General features: G+C 42.1%; 1 protein-coding gene across 1 annotated transcript in view; it reads left to right on the plus strand.

Moving 5' to 3' along the window:
• Positions 1–22731, plus strand: part of LOC310796470 (uncharacterized protein) — a 39042-nt gene that overhangs the window by 13510 nt on the left and 2801 nt on the right. The window contains exons 4-7 of the mRNA XM_083658656.1: positions 6142–6258; positions 6512–6682; positions 6783–6946; positions 7163–7266. Of these exons, the coding sequence (XP_083514782.1) occupies positions 6142–6258; positions 6512–6682; positions 6783–6946; positions 7163–7266 (556 nt within the window). The remainder of the gene's footprint in view (positions 1–6141; positions 6259–6511; positions 6683–6782; positions 6947–7162; positions 7267–22731) is intronic.

Consider the following 22731-nt stretch of genomic DNA (forward strand, 5'->3'; position numbering starts at 1 on the left):
CCAGTTGAATAGCCCTGCCATAGGCTATAGAGAGTGCAGCAGGAGTCTGTCTGATTGTGTCTAGGCCTACGTGTGTGAGAGAGAGTTCACGTCTTAAGGTTAATTACTCTGTGTGTTTCACTGCTCTAAATGATTTAATAATGTTGCTTTGTCACGTTCTGAGCCTGCCCCGCCCCCACCCGCGATATTTTCATAATTTGCCAACCCAGACCGCCTGCGGGGCGGGCCAGCCCGCGGGACCCGGCGGGTACTGGGTGACCCGCGCATCACTACGGCCTACCAAACCTAGTGAAGAGAGGTTGGGTACTCGAGTTTCACTCCCTGATGGAAATAGTCATCGCAGCACACCTCCCCCGAGGAGCTGTGTTACCTGGATAAAACTCTGGGAGTCGCATCCTTAGTCTGATGGACCACAGAAGTACTGTATGTCACGATTACATTGCATTCTGGTTCGAGATGCTATTTTGACTACAGCGCTAAGCTAACCAAGTTAGCTGACAGCCCTCTCTGTTAAATTAGCTTCGCTCAGCCCCGCCTCACACTGTGACAGCATTGCTGTTTCATAAACTTTTGTTAACCACAGACCTTATTTCAAAAATCACATTGACTTTTAGACTTGGGAACAGGAACTACATGACTACTGAGAGGCCTACAAAAGTACGTCATCCCTGCGGTACTCTATTTACCATAACATTATTTTTTTATTTTCTGACTTTTATTTTGAGACTGTGTACGATGGAGTGAGGCTGCAGCAAGACACAACAGATCAAATTGATCCACCAGGTAGGCTAACACCCCAAACACACCAGACGCGTTTCCAACACTGAAGCAACGCTGAAGCAACACCTCATGGAGGCAGTTTCATTCCGGTGTCCTTGTTAACAGTGGAGACCAATTAAAAAAACAAAAACAAACAAAAACAAACAAACAGTGGAGACCAATCACACCAGCCGCAATTCAGGTTACTAACTCTTAATTAAGAGCCTTGACCATAAACTTGCTATAACTTTAACCTCAGTGACTTCATGCCTCAACCCAACCACATAGTTAACATGAACACCATTAGTAAATGATATAAACATTAGTTAACTGTTAACTCATTGAGTGCCAGCCACTTTTGGAGAACGGACGCTCCCAGTGCCAGAGTTTCAGAGCGTTTTCAGTGATTTCTCGAGGCCCACAGAATATTGTGTGATATTACTATGTAAACACCGAACACGCACAAAGAATGAGGAGACTCTCTTCTATCATCAGCAAAAAAAAGTTTATTGATATCATTTTCCGTTCTTTAGTTATCAGCCGGAGAAGATAGGTGGATTTCAGCAAAAACACACGTTTCAATTTAGAAGCTGAGATAATGAGCCTTTTGTGAAATGAAGCATTTCAAGCACATCACTGACTCTGAAGCTAATATTTTCTGATGTAATGACACCTCAAAAAATAATTTCCTTCAATAAAACAGTGAAAACAAAGGAATTTTGTTTGGCCAAATAATATTTTTTAGCTGCAACCAGCAGCGCTGGCCCCTGCGTGCGCAGACCCTACACCTTCTTGCTGGTCTTGATTTACTGCTGGTGGGCATCAGATATTCTAGCTTGTTTGCCTGTCTCTGTCCATCGAGCCTGCTGTCTGGGTCTGTGTTTACTGTCAATGGTTGTATGCTGCCCTGCGTGCCCCACCCCCCTCCGCCTCCTCCGTGGGAGTGTCTCTGGTGGCTCTGCTGCGTTTGCTCTGCGTTTGCTCTGCACTGAAAAGTGCGCTGCACCCCGCTTTTTCACAGCGTGTCGCCGGCTCCCAGCTGAGAATAATGTAACTTTTCAGAAAGACGCTGGTGTCGGCAACTAAATCATATGGAGGGGCTATCGCAGCGGAGACGGAGGGGCTCAATTGTTAGCCTGGGTAAACCCATCCCCCACGTGACCTGCTCTCAGACCTGTTCTCAGTCACTATGGTCTGGATTCCCACCATTGTTAAACGATTTCCTGCGGTTGTTGGCCCCCCCCCGATAGACCGCTCCATTACGCAACCGTCATCCAACCAGCTTTGTGCACAGAGCACATGCGCAGTGCAGCAGATGGCGTCATCGCTCTGCGACCTTTGTTGTTAGCAAGCGAGCTAACACTTTTCATTTCAGTACTGCTAGCACGCAAATGGTTACAACCAGCTACAAGAAGAGAGAACATCGCGTGACGGTGGTCAGGGAATGAAAGAGGAACAGGACGTGTCTACACGGACCCAAACCTCGATCCCTGCTGCAGATGGCCGCAGATCTGGAGAGATATTTGTGGCTGTGAAGAACAGTCATCATCTATACAGCTGCTGCCAACCTGATGAGGAAACAGGCGTGCTTGTTATGCTGGACACTGAATGCCAGACTGCAGACTTCATCCTCCAGTGCTGTTCGCCTCAGGACTTGAAGGGCTAACGTTGTACCATGGACTGTATACATTCTGTGCTAATAATGCTAGCATGCTAACATCCTTTTCACACACACACACTGAATATACCGAAATGCTAGATTTGATCATGGACTTAACGCTAATGTTAATCAAAAACGGCCGCAGTCATAACGGTAAGGTGTGTTTGACCTAATTGAAATATTAACGTTAATGCCCTCACATTTCAGCGTGGTTACAGATAAACCTATTTAACGCTAGCTAGCTACAGTAGATTTTTGGAGGCGTTAATGTGAATGTCATGACGTAGTGAGCGTAGTATTATACTGTATATTATACATAATCCAGATGTAACCTAGCTATAGCTAGACGTTAAGAGGTTAGCGTGAATGCGACTGAGACCTGACATTACTGGCTTGATATCATATTCCAGATGCAACCTAGCTAGATAAGCTCCACACGGCTGTATGAGTAGCTACAATCAAATGTATCAAGCCTTGATATCATATTCCAGATCCAACCTAGCTAGCTAGATGTTAAGAGGTAGGAATATACCGAAATGCTAGACTTGATCGTGGACTTAATGTGAATCCAAAACGGCCACACTCATAACGTTAAGGTGTGTTTGACCTAGCTAGAAATATTAACGTTAATGCCCTCACATTTCAGCGTGGTTACAGATAAACCTATTTAACGCTAGCTAGCTACATTACTGGCTTGATATCATATTCCAGATGCAACCTAGCTAGATAAGCTCCACACGGCTGTATGAGTAGCTACAATCAAATGTATCAAGCCGATATCATATTCCAGATCCAACCTAGCTAGCTAGATGTTAAGAGGTAGGAATATACCGAAATGCTAGACTTGATCGTGGACTTAATGTTAATCCAAAACGGCCACACTCATAACGTTAAGGTGTGTTTGACCTAGCTAGAAATATTAACGTTAATGCCCTCACATTTCAGCGTGGTTACAGATAAACCTATTTAACGCTAGCTAGCTACATTACTGGCTTGATATCATATTCCAGATGCAACCTAGCTAGATAAGCTCCACACGGCTGTATGAGTAGCTATAATCAAATGTATCAAGCCGATATCATATTCCAGATCCAACCTAGCTAGCTAGATGTTAAGAGGTAGGAATATACCGAAATGCTAGACTTGATCGTGGACTTAATGTTAATCCAAAACGGCCACACTCATAACGTTAAGGTGTGTTTGACCTAGCTAGAAGTTAAGAGGTTAGCGTGAATGCGACTGAGACCTGACATTACTGAAGTGAATACAAGTGACCTATATTTTTCAATCCTGTCTTTGAATAAAAGTTGTACATTGTGTTATGCTTGAAAACCATGTCTTTGCTCCCTTATGTGTTCACAATTACAACAAATCTGTATGGTTTATCTGTTGGCATTAAACCGTGGTATTTCCTTGGGTGATATTCCATATTTGTCATTAAACCTAGCTGTTCACATAAATTTGCAATGATGATCGACCACGTGAGATATCACAAGTAGCCTACTTTTATTAAAAAATAAAATGCAAAGAGAGGTTTCCTTCTCTAACTATTGGTGCGTTCACAAAATATTTCAGCGTTTCATAACTATAATAGCCTAATGTTACTGTAGCCTGGATGACGTCAGCTAATGCTACCCAGCCTTCCAGCGTTTATCTTCCATAATGCATTAAATCATAATCACAATGCGAAGACATTAGCTGATCACCACAGAGCTGCACAGACAAGTTTATCAGATAATTTCGCCGTAAAATGTGTCCAGGTGATCAGCTCTGAAGCCCCGGCTTGTATGGTCCGCTAAAATCCGATTTCGATATAGGTGTTATTTTGATCAATATTGTATAGCTGGCTAGACAGAGGAGTTTATCTGGAATCAGTGTGACAAGATCCCTGCTGCTAGCTTGTCTGCCTTTCTGTGTCAGAGTATCTAGCTACATTATCTGCATTACATGCTACACCATGCAAATATATTTCGATATAATTCAAACAATTAGCCCACTGTACTACTGGACTGTGTATTGCTGTGAATAAGTTAGATTTGATTGTGTAAAGTGTTACATGTTATATTTTTAACTGAGCTTTGCAGAATTACCTCAACACAATTGTGTTGTGTATCAGCTTTAAATATCCAATATATACAGCATTAAACAAACGACCAGCAGCATTCAAATGTGCAAAAACGTTATATTTATTGAAATGTGGTGATCTCATGTCACATTACATAATGTTATGCCCAAATGGTCTACTGCCCAGAAGCGTCACTTTACATGTTTGGTAGGGAATTATTTTAATTATGTTAAACCAGCGTTTATCTTCCATAATGCATTAAATCATAATCACAATGCTATGAAGACATTAGCTGATCACCACAGAGCAGCACAGACAAGTTTATCAGATAATTTCGCCATAAAATGTGTCCAGGTGATCAGCTCTGAAGCCCTGGCTTGTATGGTCCGCTAAAATCCGATTTCGATAACGCTAGGTGTTATTTTGATCAACAGACCTCAACCTCAACAGCTGTTTTCACTTGAATTTCCTCACGTAGTTGCATAGCCATATAGCTAGCCAGCTAGTAGCTAGCTCGGGAGCTATGCTTTAGAGAGGCCAAATGCTAACGGCTAGGTAGTGCTAAGCCGCTGCAGCTGTTACACGTCATTGACAAAGACGCACTCTCTGATTGGCCGATCACGGCAGGACTGATGTTGGCAGTCACGCCGTCACTCATTGGCTGCGGGGTGGCTGCGGGTCTGCGCGGGTCTTTCAATCGCCCCAGAAATCGTTCTGAATGGCCCGGAGTCTAGACGCTAGTGACTGGGAACTGAGAGAGCAGGTCACGTGGTGGCTGGGTTTACCTAGGCTACTCAATTGTGGCAGCAGATTGACTGCTGTTCACAGGCACAGCTAACGTTATGCTTCATGCATATCGATGCATACCGATGCCGTTTCCGTTTCCATAACGACTTCTTCTCTGTTTTTTACTCAACTTTCTCTAATCTGGAGAGCACTGTCGCCACCTAATGGGTCGGTAAAATAGGTTATACACATTCAACATGCCCCAAAATTTTACAGGAGATGGATCTGGCTTTGATCCACGTCCCACCGTCAAAGAACGCAATTGACGACTTTAGTCGTCATTGGCACTCTACGTTACTATCCGAATTGACGACTATAGTCGTCATTGGCACTCAATGAGTTAAGTAAAGGTAATGCTTTTTTTTATTTTTTATACAATACAATTCACCTATTGGTAAGTCCAGCCCTAAAATGCAGACGAGCCAATGACAGTTCGTACTAGCTGCACAATAGAAATCGGGATTTTCCATCTGGTTTTTGGGGGTTCCATACATTTGGGCTTTCATAAGTTGAAAACATTGTCAAACAATGTGCATCGGGCTAAATGCAACACTACAAAGTATCCCGAGAGGCTAGGCAATGGATATGAATAAACTAATAAATGTAGATCCACATCTCACATCCAGAATGTGGATGTGTCAGCTCCTCCAGCTAAAAAACCTCGGGCATACTGATTGGCACACAAGGAAATTAGAAAATGGCACTTCATATCAAAAAGGTTGCCGACCCCTGCCCTAAACCATCCGCCAATTATTCTTGCCTCCCTCCACTATAAACTGTCAAACTAATCAGAAATGTCACAAAAACGGTCTTAAATCTTATTGTAAACAACTGAAACAACTGTTTGTGTTCCATTGTTGTTTTCCATCAGGAGTCTTGCCAGACGGGAAGTTGTCCAGCAGGTGGCGTGGTGTTCAGGTGGTGACGTGGTGTTTGGGGATTCTTGGTGTTATCTTGCTGTTGGCCGTCATAGCCCTGCGTGTCCACTGTAAGTACACACATCTGCTGAAATACTGAGATTTCTTCTTCTCTTTAAGCTATTTACGTTATTGGTAGAGCTAGAAAGTATAGAATTACACTAGTTAGATATTTTAGGTGAACAATTTTCTTATTGTACTTGCTGAGAGCGAGAGGTTGGTATCTGATCTGAGGGCAGCCAGTTACAACCACCTGATCGACCACTACAAAAATATCTCATGTTGAACTGAGGAAGGATAACAGCAATCTGACAACTCTGATAGGCATCAACATGCAGAGCGGCAACACTGACCTGACCACAGAAAACCAGCAGCTGAAGACAGAGAAGAGCAACTTGGAGAGACAAATAGAAAACATGATCAAAAAGTGGAATGAGCTCAACTCAACTAGTTGCGCCAAGTGCTTTGATACCTACTGCAACGGAAACAATGACGGTAATCTTAAAACCAGTTCAGCTTCATCCAAAAATGAGTCAGTGAAAAATAAATCACCCAGTAATCATGTCTGTTAACTTGTCTCTCTTATTTCTCTCAGAGAGACAGTGTGGACCTTGTCAGGAGGGCTGGATCTACTTCAAGTCCAGCTGCTATGCCATTGATGATGGTAGTTATCCTAAAAGGAAAACCTGGGAAGACGCTCGAGAAGAATGCAAAGGAACGAATTCCAATTTGGTTTCTATAGGAAGTGCAGAGGAACAGGTAAACATAACACTATGGGAATCTTAACATGACAGGAACAGGGAGGCAGATTCATATGTGGGATTTATTAGCAGAGTTAGTTTGGAAAAGCAGCTTCAGAAAACACAAATGAAGTCTCAAAAATAATAAAATAAAAGTCTCTTAAAGTCACAATGTGTCAATTTCAGTTTTGAACTAAACATTTCTGATAATTGTTATTGATTCTGTGATCATCAGGAATTCCTCTATGATAAAGGTCGGGTCAACGTTGGCTACTGGATTGGCTTGACACATGCAAATGGGAGTTGGAAGTGGGTTGATGGAAGCGATCTGACTGAAGAGTAAGACACATTCCTAAACACCATGAATCATAACATCTGTCACCATCTAACATCTAACAACATCTAAAATCTATGTTTTCCACACTTTCCTCCAGCTACGGGATAGAAAAACCTTCTGATGACGCTCACTGTGCTATTTCTCTCCGAAAAACATCATCCAAAGGATGGAAAGCTGTGGCCTGTGATGTGAAAAACCGATGGATCTGTGAAAGGAACACTTTCTCTGTTTAGGCTTTGCTGTGAGAACTGATCAAACATGACTTCAACATGTATAAAATGTATAATACTTTAAATGTAACTGTTGCGAGTCAGTATTTAGAACAATATAGAAATTGGCCTCAAGGGCGCGCTGAAAGGACAATTTCATGATTGGAGTTTTTGCTGCATTCTCTGGTTTATGTCACTGTTGATCGTTTAAGTGCTTTGATCATGTTATGAGATATCTGCTTTTAGCCCCTCATCTCAGTTGTTTTTAAAGGTAAATAGTTATTTCCACAGAAGAAGAGGGCAACAAGTTTAAGCCTTAGTAGCCTTGAGTAAAATGAATTGTGTATAATTATTGTTTTCAACATTTTTGAACATATGGCGAGTCATTATATCTATCTATCTATCTATCTATCTATCTATCTATCTATCTATCTATCTATCTATCTATCTATCTATGATGAGATTAGTTGTTCATATTGTGCTTAATTTAAAAGCTTTATTGATAATGAAGTAGCCTATGCCTCGTCATCATTCATGTTCATTCAGGGATACTATGATGACAGTGGTTTGGGGGCCCCACTGTGAGATGTCGTATAGGGCCCCAAAAGGCCCAGAAATGGCCCTGGTGTTCACACGTGAGGTTTTGGAGAGAGTGAGAGAGAGAGAGAGAGAGAGAGAGAGAGAGAGAGAGAGAGAGAGAGAGAGGGAGTAGAAAGAAGATATCAGCATGTTTGTGGCACTTTACTTAAAATAAATAAAAGCTTTTCAGTGAATAATACTTGATTTCCTCACTGAATAATCTGCTGTTCCGCAATTTTAGCAACAGAATTTGATGTCCTGGCATTTGTATTTAAATGGGACATCTGTGCATAATGACGTATCCAAGGATTCCCCCTGCACTGCACTGTGCAGAGCGGGGAATAATGGTGCATTCAGGGGCAGCAGGGTTTTTTAGGGCTAAGAGGTGCTTTTCAGATGTCTTAGTGTAAAGAATTGTGCGCATAGCGGCGATACCATAAGCAGGGCTTAAAATTCACTTTGCAAACTGGGGGGGAATTCCCCCACAGTTTTTTCAGCCGATACGATAACCGGTATAATAATTTCACATTTTTGTCTTTACTTAACCTGTAGTTTATGCACACCTGGGCTATGAATATATAATTATATATTCATAATATATGAATGTTTTAGTTAGTTGTTTGAGTGTGTATCACTAAATGCAAAAATTAAAGGCTTCAATACAACCGAAAGCCTATGGCTGCTTACTCTCCAGATAAAACACAATGACAAAAGACATAGTAATTTTTTCACTCTTATTCAGGGATGCAAAGTCATGGATAGTTAAAAAGGTGACAGATCAGTGGCCAGAAATGAAATTGCAGGTGGGCCTGAATAAAAGTGGATGGGCCACACTATTGACATAATTGACATTATCCGAATCAGAATCAGCTTTATTGGCTAAGTATGTAGACATACAGGGGATATGACTCCAGTATACGTTGCTCTTAATGTACTTTCAAAGGAAAAGAAAATGTATGCATACAAGCTAAAACGAACAAACAAGGACTGCGATCAAAGGTAAGGGATAATGTATACTGAGCCGGTGATTACTGTGGAAATAATGACCGACAGGTGAATGATTTAGCCCGACGCGCAGCGGAGGGCTTAATATTCACCTGAAGGTCATTATTTCCAGTAATCACTGGCTCAGTATACATTATCCCGCTTAGAACACGGCCTACAACTAAATCATTCAATAATCTGACAAAAATAATTATTCAAATAGATTTTTTAATAGCGTTTTCAACACAAAGCGGTTTCATTCGTAATTGTCACACAAGACACCACAGCTGCAACTGGTTGGCCTAATTAGTAGCGTCTGCGGACAAAATGCTCTTATCAACTGATTAATCCAGGTGTGGCAGAGCAGCGGTCGGTTGTCGAGAAATAATGACCGGTGAATATTGTTGATTGACCAATCAGAATCGAGTATTCGAGAGAGCCGTGTTCTAAAGCAATTTAACTGCTATTTGCATTCATTATATACAATAAGTGTGATGTAGAATGTCCGCTATGACTATGTATATAAGCAGGAGTAAAATAAAGAAATAATTGTATACCTACTCTATGTACAAATCATTGTATAGCTCACTGCAAAGACAGTAAAAGTAGGGTTTGTTTGCTGTCTAAAGGGTGTCACCGCATGTACGCCATTTTGACACCTAGTCAGTTTGACACTGACCAAGCCTTGTGGATAGACTGGAGGATCCTAACAGCACTTAGGTCAGCTCAAAGTGCATGCTGACATAAGTAATGCTAGCATTCCAGCATGATAACATCATTTCTACTATCCTATATTCTAATTCATATTCTAGGTCGATATGAGATGAATATAAATATGTTAATATTCCCACTTACATACTATACTTAGGCCTAGATTCAAATGTTATTCTATAAGGTTAGGAGTGTGAACTGGTCAATACGAGGTCTGATAGTAAGAGTTTTACAGGGGTTTACTGGTTTACAGTTCTTTGAATGTGTCCCAGCTAGGACACATCAATAAGTCATGTGTCCCAGCCAGGACACATCAATATAAGTCATGTGTCCTGGTACACATGGTACACCTGCTTTTTAGGTAACATGACATGTCATTCCATTTGTTCAAAGGGTCAGGGAAGTCATTGTATAGTGTAATAATAATAATAATAATAATAATAATAATAATAATAATAATACTAGTACTGCAAAGTCATTAAACGTTTTTGTTTGCTGTCAAAAGGGTGTAACTACACTTACGCCCTTTTGACACCTAGCAAACCCCCACTTTTGACACTGACCAAGCCTTGTGGGTAGAGGATTCAAACAGCACTTAGCTCAGCTCAAAATACATGCTGACATAAGTGATGCTAGCGTGGCAGCATCATCACATAATTTCTCCTATATTCTAATAACAAGAGTATCAACTTTCCACTCATACCCAATTTAGGCAATTCCAAAACTGTTTAGGGACCCCAGTATGCAAAAATATTCAAATACAATAGGTGCAAATAACACATTTATACGGTATGCAAAAAAATTGCATGGTTTTTGCAAAACTGCATAGGATTAGTATAAAGTGGGCATGACTGTAAAGGGGAGACTCGTGGATACCCTTACAAGCCATTCTCATTCAGATATCTTGAGGTCAGAGGTCAAAGGACCCCTTAGAAAATGGTCATGCCAGTTTTTGCCTCACCAAAATCTAGCCTAAATTTAGAGCATTACTTATCCTCCTTCCCAACAAGAGGTAGTACAAGAATTCAACCACCGCTAGGTAACAATCTACATTGTTCTATATCCAGACATTCATACTTGCACAACCCATTCTCATTCAGATATCTTGGGGTGAAAGGTCAAGGGACCCCTTAGAAAATGGTCATGCCAGTTTTTGCCTCGCCAAAATCTAGCCTAAATTTAGAGCATTACTTAGCCTCCTTCCCAACAAGTGAACATGACAGGGTTGCACCAATGCAGCCTTAGATCTTCTAGTTTCATATGATAGCAGGAGCCTCACTCTGGGGCACTTTACACGAGGACAGTTTCTCGATGAAACGACACAATAGCATTTCCTTCACACCTTTTCCTTCACACCTTCTCCCTGTTTACATGAGCGCTGTTGAATTTTTAAAATGCCGTAATGTACATGCCAGGTCGCTAGGTGGCAGTGTGATCAGCTTATTATTTTGCCCATACAAGGACGCTTCTGCATGACGTCATTTCGTAATCGTCTTTCCGGTTTTAAACACGGAAGTAGAGTACGCCTATACCGCAGTCATTTAGACTTGCTAAAAAGCTGTTTTCAAGCTAAAAAAAAAACCCAAACTGTTTTAAAGTTTTAATATTTGTCGGGTGAGAATGTAACATATATGTGACCAGTTTATCAGAATAACGCCTATTGGAAATCTTTAACGAGCAGCGAGGACCGGGAGCGCTGAAACCCTACTGTAGTTAGGCTACTGGCAGTGAGAAAACACTGCAACGTGCTTTTGTAACTAACGTTAAATGCCGACCGGGTACAGCCATTGGCTCCTCACAGCAGTAACGTTATGAACATGTAACTGAAGTTGGCCGCAGTGTGTAGCTTAATTCTGAATGTTGCCAAACTTCATTCATACTGACGTTTTATTTTGAAAATGGCCACCAACTCGCACACGGCTATGGCGTAATCACGTGTGTCGCGTGTGCAGGCACGTCAGAGTTCCTGAAATGAGCTGTCTGAAGCGATTACATGGAGCTCTCAGCGGGGAGTGTCACCAAGAATTTCACTCTGGAGCGTGCTTTCAAAATGTGTCATTTCCTAAGTGCAAATTCTAAAAGGGATGCACTAACAATAAAATAATTCCCCGTCACCATAGGAAACCGTCCTTGTGTAAAGTGCCCCTCTATCTCTAAAAATGAGCCCATTACAGCCTCTGAAAGGCAGTAATGTCGGCCATTTAGGAAGTTTTAAAGTCTCGTGATTGGATGGGCCTAGGCAAGAAGTGGGTGGGCCTAGACCCAGCCAGGCCCACTCATAGCTACGCCCCTGATACCAGGGCAGACACAAAATCAGTCACTTAAGTGCCCTATTTTGGGATGAAAAAGGTGACTCACTGTTACCTAAAGGTTTGCATCCCTGCTTATTCTTATTCTTATTCGCTTCAGGTTATATTCTTTTAATACGGCGATTTTCTTTTTGCAAATGAGACAGGCGGCATTCCCTTTGAACTCGATGAAAAAATGATCACTCTCCCACTTCTCCTGAAACTGTCTGTGCTCGTCATCAACCTTTCTTTTTCCTTCATGTTCACTTCTCAACAAAAGACAACATTTTAGCGTGCAAATGTTTTTTTTCCACTTGGTTTTTCACCTGCTAATGAGGTGGATTTTACAGAGGGCCGCTGGCCCAGGAGTGTGAAGCCTTGTTGCCAGATACTGCTGAGGGTTTCCAGCACAAAGAGTTCAAAACCCGCCAAAATGCGCACAAAACCGCCCAAGAACTGCACATCTATGGAAATTTATCTGGCAACCCTGGTGTGAAGTGCGGCTCGTCTGCATGAAGGCAGCACCTCGTCCAGGCTCCTCGGGAGTGCTCTCTGTGTTTTACAACGAGCGGAGGTGCGGGCCTGATTTCACTATAACGTGATATCAAGTGGCGGGCCGTATGAAATTGTTAGGGGCCGTGTCTGGCCCGGTTTGAGACCCCTGGCGTAAACCATTGCGGGATTACTCCCCCTTTATAAATTGAAAATATGCGGGATTTTCCAAAAAGATGCCTGAATCTGAATCTCGCAATCCCGCGCCGAATTTTAAGTCCTGATGAGGCATGCATTTGACAGGGACACACCTGGTTTGGCATGGGGCACGCCCACAACTGCGTTTGCGCACAGATCCCGGTGCAAAAACTGGATGGTATCGTGCTGAGAGCGCAAATTGACACTTGCGCGAGGCGGACGATCGCATAAGAGGCAGGTAAGATAGCATAAGACACGCGTGAAGGCGTGCAAACCGAGTGCAAAAAGCGAATAGCGTTTGTACGACGTTAGGGCCCAATGAGTGTTGGCCTGTCAGATGTGACTGGTGAGGGCATTCCAGAGGGAGGGGGCGGCTGCAGCAAGGCCCTGTCAGAGGCCCCCCTGTGAGAATCACTTTTATTGCCACAGTATGCAAGTTACATACGAGGAATTTGTCTTAGTGTCTGTATGCAGCGTAGCGGTCACATCGATATACAGAGATAAGAAGTAAGATAACTAAAGACAATCACAAAGTTGCAAGTGCAATCAAATCGAGTAAATATATACAATATGTACATGAGTGGTGAAGTGTTCTGTGGATGATAAATATAAATTTACGTTGAATTTACATGAGATTTACAGACTTAAATTAAAGTTAAATAGACGTTAAATAGGCAGTGGATTTACATGAATTTACAGTCGGAGTCAAATAAGAGTTTACATTGAATGTACATGAAATTTACAGGCTAAGTTAAATAGGCATTAAATGTACAGGGAATTTACATGAATTGACAGTCCCAATTAAACAGGCATTAAATTAGATATGAGTTCCAGTGTTATGGGGGGGGGGAGTTCAGTTGAGTTTAGGAGGAGGTAGTGAGTTTGTGTGTGTGGGGGGGTTGTTGGTGAGGCCCTTGGCGGAAGGGGTTTCCGGGCCTTGTTGGTGAGGCTGATGGCGGTTGGGAAGAAGCTGGTCTTGTGGCGGGTGGTTCTGGTCTTGGCAGACCTCAGTCTCTTGCCGTGGGGGAGTGTCTTAAAGAGTTTGTGGCCAGGGTGGGAGGGGTCAGCCATGATCTTGCGAGACCGCTTCAGTGTCCTGGCTGCATGCAGGTCCTGGAGGGATGGCAGGTTGCATCCGATTATCTTCTCAGCGCAGCGGATGATGCGCTGAAGTCTGTTGATGTCTTTGAGAGTGGCAGCAGCATACCAGACGGTGATGGAGGAGGTGAGGATGGACTCAACGATGGAGGAGTAGAAGTGCACCATCGTGGCCTTTGGCACTTTGAATTTCTTCAGCTGCCGCACAAAGTACATCCTCTGCTGTGCCTTCTTGGTGAGAGCTCTGATGTTCATCTCCCATTTTAGGTCCTGGCTGATGATGGTCCCCAGGAAGCGGAAGGACTCCACAGTGTTGACTGGGGATAGTCACCCAGGGTCACAGCTTTAGCAAAGAGATACCTGTGATGCTTGTCAAAGTGGATATAAATCTTATGATCATATTCAGCCAGACAGTGAGATGGAGATTTACAATGGTGAGCTTTTTTTGTTGGCCCCGGTGCGGTAATGCACCAGGGGCCTTACATTCCCGCATGTCGCCAAGACAGATTATGCACTAGTTCACGCGAGTCAATGGCGGCCGGCCACTAGAGGGCGCCGCCGCCCCAGTGCTGCAGCCAGAGGATCTGTGCACATGCGCTGTTCACTCAAAACAAAGGGATTTGCACCTCAACCTGTCCCTGTGTGTTTACAACCGTGTGTGTGATAAAGCAGGAGAAAGCAAGGACCCCCCTGAACTTTCCCCCATCTAAAAACGTCGGCTGTATGGGAATATTTCGGCTATTGTAAAAATACAGATGGCCATAGCCTCAACGCGAGACTCATCCGAATGACTGATGAGTCTCGCGTTGAGCCTAGGATGGCCAGGGCTTAGATCTGCGTGAGCACGACCCGTCGTAATTTGTCAAATTCAAGGTACATTAAAACGTTGTCTTGCTTCAACATACATGGCATCGCATAAACCATTTCCACCAGCAGGTTTGAGGAGTAGCTAACATAAACGTCAGATAAATACTCTCTATAGGCTAACGTTACCTACTGAGGCAGCTAACATGGCTAATTAGCTAGCTAACACCAGCTATCTTTCTCTAACTAACGTTAACGACACGTTAGAAGACTGAGCGAACGTCGCTGTACAGCAGGTCGTTATCAAAACATATTGCACTGAAGAGAAGTAACATTAGAAAATGACGAAAGACTCCTCCAATCTGGCAGTGGAAATTTATGCACAAACTTTGTGTGTGTGTGTGTGTGTGTGTGTGTGTGAGAGAGACAGAAACCGAAACAGGGACAGGGCTGTGTGTGTGTGTGTGTGTGTGTGTGTGTGTGAGAGAGAGAGAGACAGGGACAGGGCTGTGTGTGTATGTGTCCTGTGTGAGACAGAGTGGGGGTGTATGTGTGGGGAAACAATAATTATTTGTGTCCAGTGTTCACCCATTACAAAAGAAGTGTGTATTTGATTGTTATGTTTTAGATTTACGTCAAATTAATTAGATGAACTAAATCGTTTACATACTATATTACCAAAGCACACACATACTTGCCAGTTAGCCTAACTGTCATTACAGTTGGAGGTTACATTAACATGACTTTATTTTTTCTCAGCCCACAATTCAGCAAACTGTTAATAAAATACATTTTCTTCATTGGCATTTTTTATGCCACATAAAGGTCTGCAATACCGCGATACCGTGAAACCGTGGGATTTTTGTCCAAGGTTATCATACCGTCAAAGAATCATACCGTTGCATCCCTAGTCCCCGCCCCTCTGAACTTTCTTATGTAGAGCTGTTGTTTCTAGATTTGCGCACAGTGTGTTGTGTATTTATATACAGTCTAGCTCTGTAAATATGGCATTTTAAGTTGTAATATTTTTTGTCTCGCCAAAAGTAACCATGTAGATTCCCACTTTGCGATTAGTTTATCAAAATGACGCCTGTACGGATATCTGAATTTCGTTGTCGGATATTGCTCCTAGCAGCCAGACTCCGAGGTGCTCTCGGTAACAAACTTCAGTCCCCAACCAACTTCGCGCACCTTTCTCAAAACAATGTCCTTTTTATTGCGGGCCATCGATATACAGTCTGGTAGACAGATCAAGCAGTGTCTTCCTTTTGTTTTACCCATGGTTTTACCAAGCAGTGTCTTCTCTATGTAAAATAGATCTATAAGGTGAAGAGCCTGTCTAGCCAATGATGGCTTGAGACTGGCTGCCACAGCTGTCAATCATCCCTTTTTATATCTCAAATAACTACTTAAAAACAAACTGATCAGAAAAATGACCACTTGCACAGGCATTAGCATGATAATAACTATATCTAAAATGATACAACCCACCTTTGGAAAAAATGGGTGACGATACCATGCACCGGGGCTATGCCAGGTTTTGACCTGGCCTTGTTTAACCACGGAAGCCCCCCCCCCCTCCCACGCAAAATCTGCCCATGCCTGGGAACATTGAGCCCTGGGGAACATTGAGCTGATCCCACAGTTACAGTACCACCCCCATCGCGCCCCCCCCAAACCCCACCCCCACAAATGACCCTCCTAGATCTTTAGATGATTTTTTATTGTATCGGACAAAACCACTTCACTTCTATGCAGAGCTGAGGAGCCATCACCCTCACCACAAAACTGCACTTCTTTTACGTTATCTTTAGACACATTCAAGAGAAATGGAGAAATATATGATCGAAAATGGATTTAAAAAAATCACCCAACAATACCAGCAAAAAGTTTGTCTTCACATGCAGTTCACGACACGTTCAGAAAAAGCTAAATATGACCATTGTATTTAGCGATCTACCATGATACACATTGAAAGTTCTGCAATACAAACTTGAGAGAATATGCATGTACGGAGTGTCAAAGAGCTGCACTGCAGAGTCCAAAAAGCCTCCCTGGACAGTCTCTTTATAATGTCCAGTTTAAAAAAGCAAGTTTCAGATGTCATGCATCAAACGCGTGCTCATGTATTTATAGGACACAAAAATTGAAGAAAGGAGCTGTTAGGAATTTAAATGACAACATTTAATTGGAAGTACTTGTACCTGTGTACTACAAAGAGTTTAACAAAACAGAGTACATCTTCATGAAGGTGATACGGGCAAGATAAATACCGCAACGCGTTTCAACCGTTGGGTTTTCGTCAGGCTGTATGGAAGGGCGTCGGCTGCCAAACCTGTATATAAGGATACGTGGCACCAGGTAAGACCTCCCTCTTACCTGGTGCCACGCATAGGACATAGAACATAGGACCCGGGGAACATAGGACCCTTTTTCGGGAGCGGGGAACATAGGACCCGGGGAACATAGAACCCTTTTTAGCAGGAGCAGGGAACATAGAACCCGGGAACATAGGCATGACCCCTTCTAATTCAGTCTCCCATCTTTCTTTTATACAAATAGAGTTATTTGGATCCATGCTCAAAAACATGATACAGTCTAGAAATAATTTTGCACAGCACATTCTCAGTCTGCACCTTTATCCAGAATCTGTCTATTTCAGTGAGTTGTTTTTATTTTACTCAAATCTTTATGTTTAGTTAAGAAGCTTCTCAGCTGTAAATAATAGTAAAAGTCAGTCCTTGGTAGATTAAATTCCATTTATATTTGTTCGAAAGATTTCAGGTTGTCTTCACAGAATAGCTGGTGTATATAAAGCAGACCATAATCTGTCCACTTTTTAAGTCCCGTATCTAATAGGTTAGGGATAAAATTATTAATCAGATCTATGCTTGATAAAGGTGAGACTGACTTGGGCAAATTAAATAATCTCTGTATTTCCCCCCATATATTCATAGTAATTTTAGTCCATTCACTCATCCTAATATCTTTGACTGGGACATCTAAAAATGGTAGATTTGAGAGAGTCTCTTGGCATAGATGTTTCTCAATGTTCAGCCTTAGCAAAAAGGAGAAGTTGCTCATTTCAAAGGTGTGAGTGACAGGTTCTGAGCAGAGGAAACACTTCTCGTTTCAGGCTGCACTGTGGTTATTATTCAGCTGAACTTCTTCAGATAGACGTCACATAGACAAGCTTCCTTGACAGAAAGACTGTTTAGTCTTTTGTGTTGAGTGATGGAGGAAAAGGCAAATCATTCTTCAGTTGTATTCAAAGCTAACAAAGCTTCCCGACCGAAAGGTAAGTTTCATTTATTTACATACATACAGTACATAAATCAGGAATGGTGATTTCACTGTTGATATGGATCAAATATCTTTGATTATGTGATAACAAACACAAGTAGAAGTTGCATTGGGAAGTTTACTTTCTAAATGCATTAGTGCTTGAACTAATAATCCATTGCACTATAACATTTACTGACATAATCTGATTATTTGTGGTCAGGGTGCCAAATTAACTTTTTTGTCCACCGGCCAAATGGCCATAGTGAATGTTTACATTTTACCAGCCACTCAATAGATTACCATTGTTTGTTTGTTTGTTTGTTTGTTGCCTGGTGAGTGAAGCAAATCGACCAGCTACTTGCATATTTTACCAGCATTTGGCTAGTGCTGCTAACTTTGTGCCCTGTTTGCAGTTACATTAACCACATGAACCTGTACAGCTGTTGTCAAACATTGTTTCAAGATGTAAAATGATTTATCTTGTCAAATGACTTTTCCCCTTTACTCGCATTCTGTACTAATTTATCACCAAACCTAACTGCAGCGTTAAAGCAGTGTTTCTCAAAGTGTGGGGCGGCCCGCCCTGTGGGCGCAGTGGCAAAACAGGATGGGGGGCGCAGGGGGAAATGCAGAAATGCAGCGCGGAACCAAGGTTTTGACGTCGGACTTCTTTCCCGGTGAGCAATAAATTAACCCCGCTTCTGTAGTGACTTTGCATTCATTCCATGGATGGTTCATTCCTATTGCCAAATATTTGGACAACATTACTGAAAGAAAATAGAAAGGAAAGGTCATGATCCTGATGTTATTTCAATAAAAGTTAAACTTGGACCATTTTGTTACAATTTTGTTGGGGCGGTGGGTCATGAACATTTTTCCTCCTTCAAAGTGAGGTAAGTAATGTTGTCCAAATAAAAAAAAAACTTCCATTTCAACTTTATAGAAAACTTTGTGACTGCTACATCTGTGCTTTTTAAAATAAAAAATAAAAAATAATCAAACAGAAAGTGGCTGCAATGAACCTGTTTTGCACTGCACATATTTTCAAAATAATAACAATAAAGTGCAACCTGTGCAAAACTAAACAAAACAAGTTCAAATATTTGGCAATATGAATGAACCATCCATGGAATGAATGCAAAGTCACGACAGAAGCGGGGTTAATTTATTGCTCACCGGGAAAGAAGTCCGACGTCAAAACCTTGGTTCCGCGCTGCATTTCTGCATTTCCCCCTGTGCCCCCCCTGTTTTGCCACTGCGCCCCACAGGGGGGGCCGCCCCACACTTTGAGAAACACTGCTTTAGTGCCAACTGATCTGACCAGATCAAGCTACAGTAGCTTTAGTAGCTGGCTCACCCCCGGCTTCCCAGGCTGTGGTTTCAGCTGAATTAGCCTATAGCAGCTTTCAGGTGTGAATGATTCTGTGCAAGCCTTAGCAGTAGCTAATCGATCGCTAGTCCGGGGCTTTACGTTAGTAAATGCTAACATCGCCTACAACCGGATTGCCTAACCTTTTGGTTAATCAAAAGGGTGACCTTGATAGCTAGCCCTGCAGCTAGTGCCAGGCAGTCCCCCTCTCTGGAATTATTTACCTATTTAAATGCAAGAGGTCGTTCAAGCAATTTGAGAGCATGATTTATCAATTTCACTCAAAAAGCCCCCGCGTGTGCTTAAATTTGCTCTGCTTATCAAACTGTACGCGGGGGATTTTTGAGTCCAAGGGTCCAAAATCTGAACGTGAAATTGATAAATCATGCTCTCAAATTTCTTGAACAACCTCTTGCATTATCTTGCATTATGATAGGTAAATAATCTCTCCTAGCCGGCATACTAGTGATGCGCGGGTCAGGGTTTTTTAAGGCCTGCCCCAACCCAACCCGTCATTGGAGCCAGCCTGCACCGCCCAGCCCGTTAAAATATCTGAAAATTCGGAACCCAGCCCAACCCAGCAGCCCGCAATGGCCAATTTAATGTACCGGAAATATGTCTCCGGACTGCGGAGGAGTGCAGCAGAGCTCTCCAAGGTGTGAAAAGTAGCTAATAACTCTGTCTCTCTCCCCCCTCTCTCTCACACACACACACACACACACACACACACACACACCTACACTCACATGCTGCCGTGCGCGACAACAGTTGTACTGCTCTGGCTAAGGCTACAGAAACAGTTCTTATTCTTCCACATTTCTATTAATTACCTCATGCGCTCTCAATTGGTCACGTTGTAGTACTAAACGTAGTAGTGCAGCAGGTGCGCAGACGGCTTGCTCTTTTAATTTTCACTTTTTATTGCTGTTTCATAAACAAAAATCACATTGACTTTTAGACTTGGGAACAGGAACTACATGACTACTGAGAGGCCTACAAAAGTACCTCATCCCTGCGGTACTTTATTGACCATAACATTATTTTTTAATTTTCTTTCAGCTAAAACTAAGACGGAGACTGTGTACGATGGAGTGAGGCTTCAGCAACACAGAACCAATCAAACTGACACACCAGGTAGGCAGGGCCGTAACCAGGGTCCCGAAATGGAGGAGGTCCAGCAAAAAATTGAGGGTTTTTCCCCCCCTTTTTTAGCCATATTTAGAGTAATATATCATTTTAAATCAACATTAGGATTATACTGTTGTGATGTCATTATTCAGTATATTCTCTTTCATGTCACCCACCACCTGCTCAGCTCTCCTGTCAACATAATTGTAACTAACAAACACAAACTGTTTTAGCCAAATTCATATCAAAATGACACCTACAAACACAGGTACACAACCCAAGCCGTACACAACACACAAAGTCATCATCGATAATAAAAAAAACATACAGAGGGACATTTATTTATTCCTGATAGGCACGATTGAAAAATAAAATAAAATATATTATGTTGTTTTTAACTTTACACCACCTCTTTTTGTTACTTATTGGGTCATGAAACTGAAACCATGCATATAGCCACCTGCATACCTGACTTCGGGAGCTTGGCAATTGGCATCATGCATGATTAGCCAGTAGCATCCCAACGTGTCACACAGGTAACATTACTTAAGAGACAGACTAGACACTTACTTTCTTGGTTGTTGCTAAAAAATCTGTCAGTGTCACTCACTGTCTGTCGTTCACTCGCTCACTGTCTCGCAGCTCGCTCACCTTCAATTATCTCGCCAGGCAGACAGACAGTCATCACTCACCACCATGCTGCTGCTCTCTCGGAATCAAGTTACCGCGGACGCGGCGTCAGATGACTTCCTGCCTGACCTGCCTTTCATTTCAAAATAAAAGCGATCCCGTGTTTTTCATGCTTTTCCATGCAGATTGTTTTATAAAAAAATAAAATAAAAAAATAATAATAATAATAATTCTCTGAAATATTAGGGGAGGTCCGGACCTCCCCTTTCTCATAGCTAGTTACGGCCATGCAGGTAGGCTAACACCCCAAACACACCAGACACGTTTCCAACACTGAAGCAACACCTCAGGGAGGCAGTTTCATTCCGGTGTCCTTGTTAACAGTGGAGACCAATTAAAAAAACAAAAACAAACAAAAACAAACAAACAGTGGAGACCAATCACACCGGCCGCAATTCAGGTTACTAACCCTTAATTAAGAGCCTTGACCATAAACTTGCTCTAACTTTAACCTCAGTGACTTCATGCCTCAACCCAACCACATAGTTAACATGAACAACATTAGTAAATGATAGAAACATTAGTTAACTGTTAAGTAAAGGTAATGCTTATTTTTTTAATTCAATACAATTCACCTATTGGTAAGTCCAGCCCTCAAATGCAGACGAGCCAATGACAGCTCCCTCGAGGAGCTGTGTTACCTGAATAAAACTCTGGTCCCTTCCTTAGTCTGATGGACCACAGAAGTACTGTATGAGTCATGATTACTTTGCATTCTGGTTTGAGATGCTATTTTGACTACAGCGCCAAGCTAACCAAGTTAGCTGACAGCCCTCTCTGTTAAATTAGCTTCGCTCAGCCCCGCCTCACACTGTGACACCATTGCTGTTTGATAAACTTTTGTTAACCACAGACCTTATTTCATGCATTTAACCAAAATCCCCTGTACAAAAATCACATTGACTTTTAGACTTGGGAACAGGAACTACATGACTACTGAGAGGCCTACAAAAGTACGTCATCCCTGCGGTACTTTATTGACCATAACATTATTTTTTAATTTTCTTTCAGCTAAAACTGAGACGGAGACTGTGTACGATGGAGTGAGGCTTCAGCAACACACAACAGATCAAACTGACACACCAGGTAGGCTAACACCCCAAACACACCAGACGCGTTTCCAACACTGAAGCAACGCTGAAGCAACACATGGAGGCAGTTTCATTCCGGTGTCCTTGTTAACAGTGCAGACCAATTTAAAAAAACAAAATAAACAAAAAAAAAACAGTGGAGACCAATCACACCGACCGCAATTCAGGTTACTAACCCTTAATTAAGAGCCTTGACCATAAACTTGCTTTAACTTTAACCTCAGTGACTTCATGCCTCAACCCAACCACATAGTTAACATGAACACCATTAGTAAATGATAGAAACATTAGTTAACTGTTAAGTAAAGGTAATGCTTTTTTTTTTTAATACAATTCACCTATTCGTAAGTCCAGCCCTCGAATGCAGACGAGCCAATTACAGTTCGTACTAGCTGCACAATAGAAATCGGGATTTCCATCAAACAATGTGCATCGGGGTAAATAATAATAATATTAATAATAATAATAATAATAATAATAATAATAATACATTAGATTTATATAGCGCTTTTCTAAATACTCAAAGTCGCTTTACACACAA

Source organism: Poromitra crassiceps, assembly GCF_964638095.1.
Source record: "Poromitra crassiceps genome assembly, chromosome: 22".
NCBI lineage: Eukaryota > Metazoa > Chordata > Actinopteri > Beryciformes > Melamphaidae > Poromitra > Poromitra crassiceps.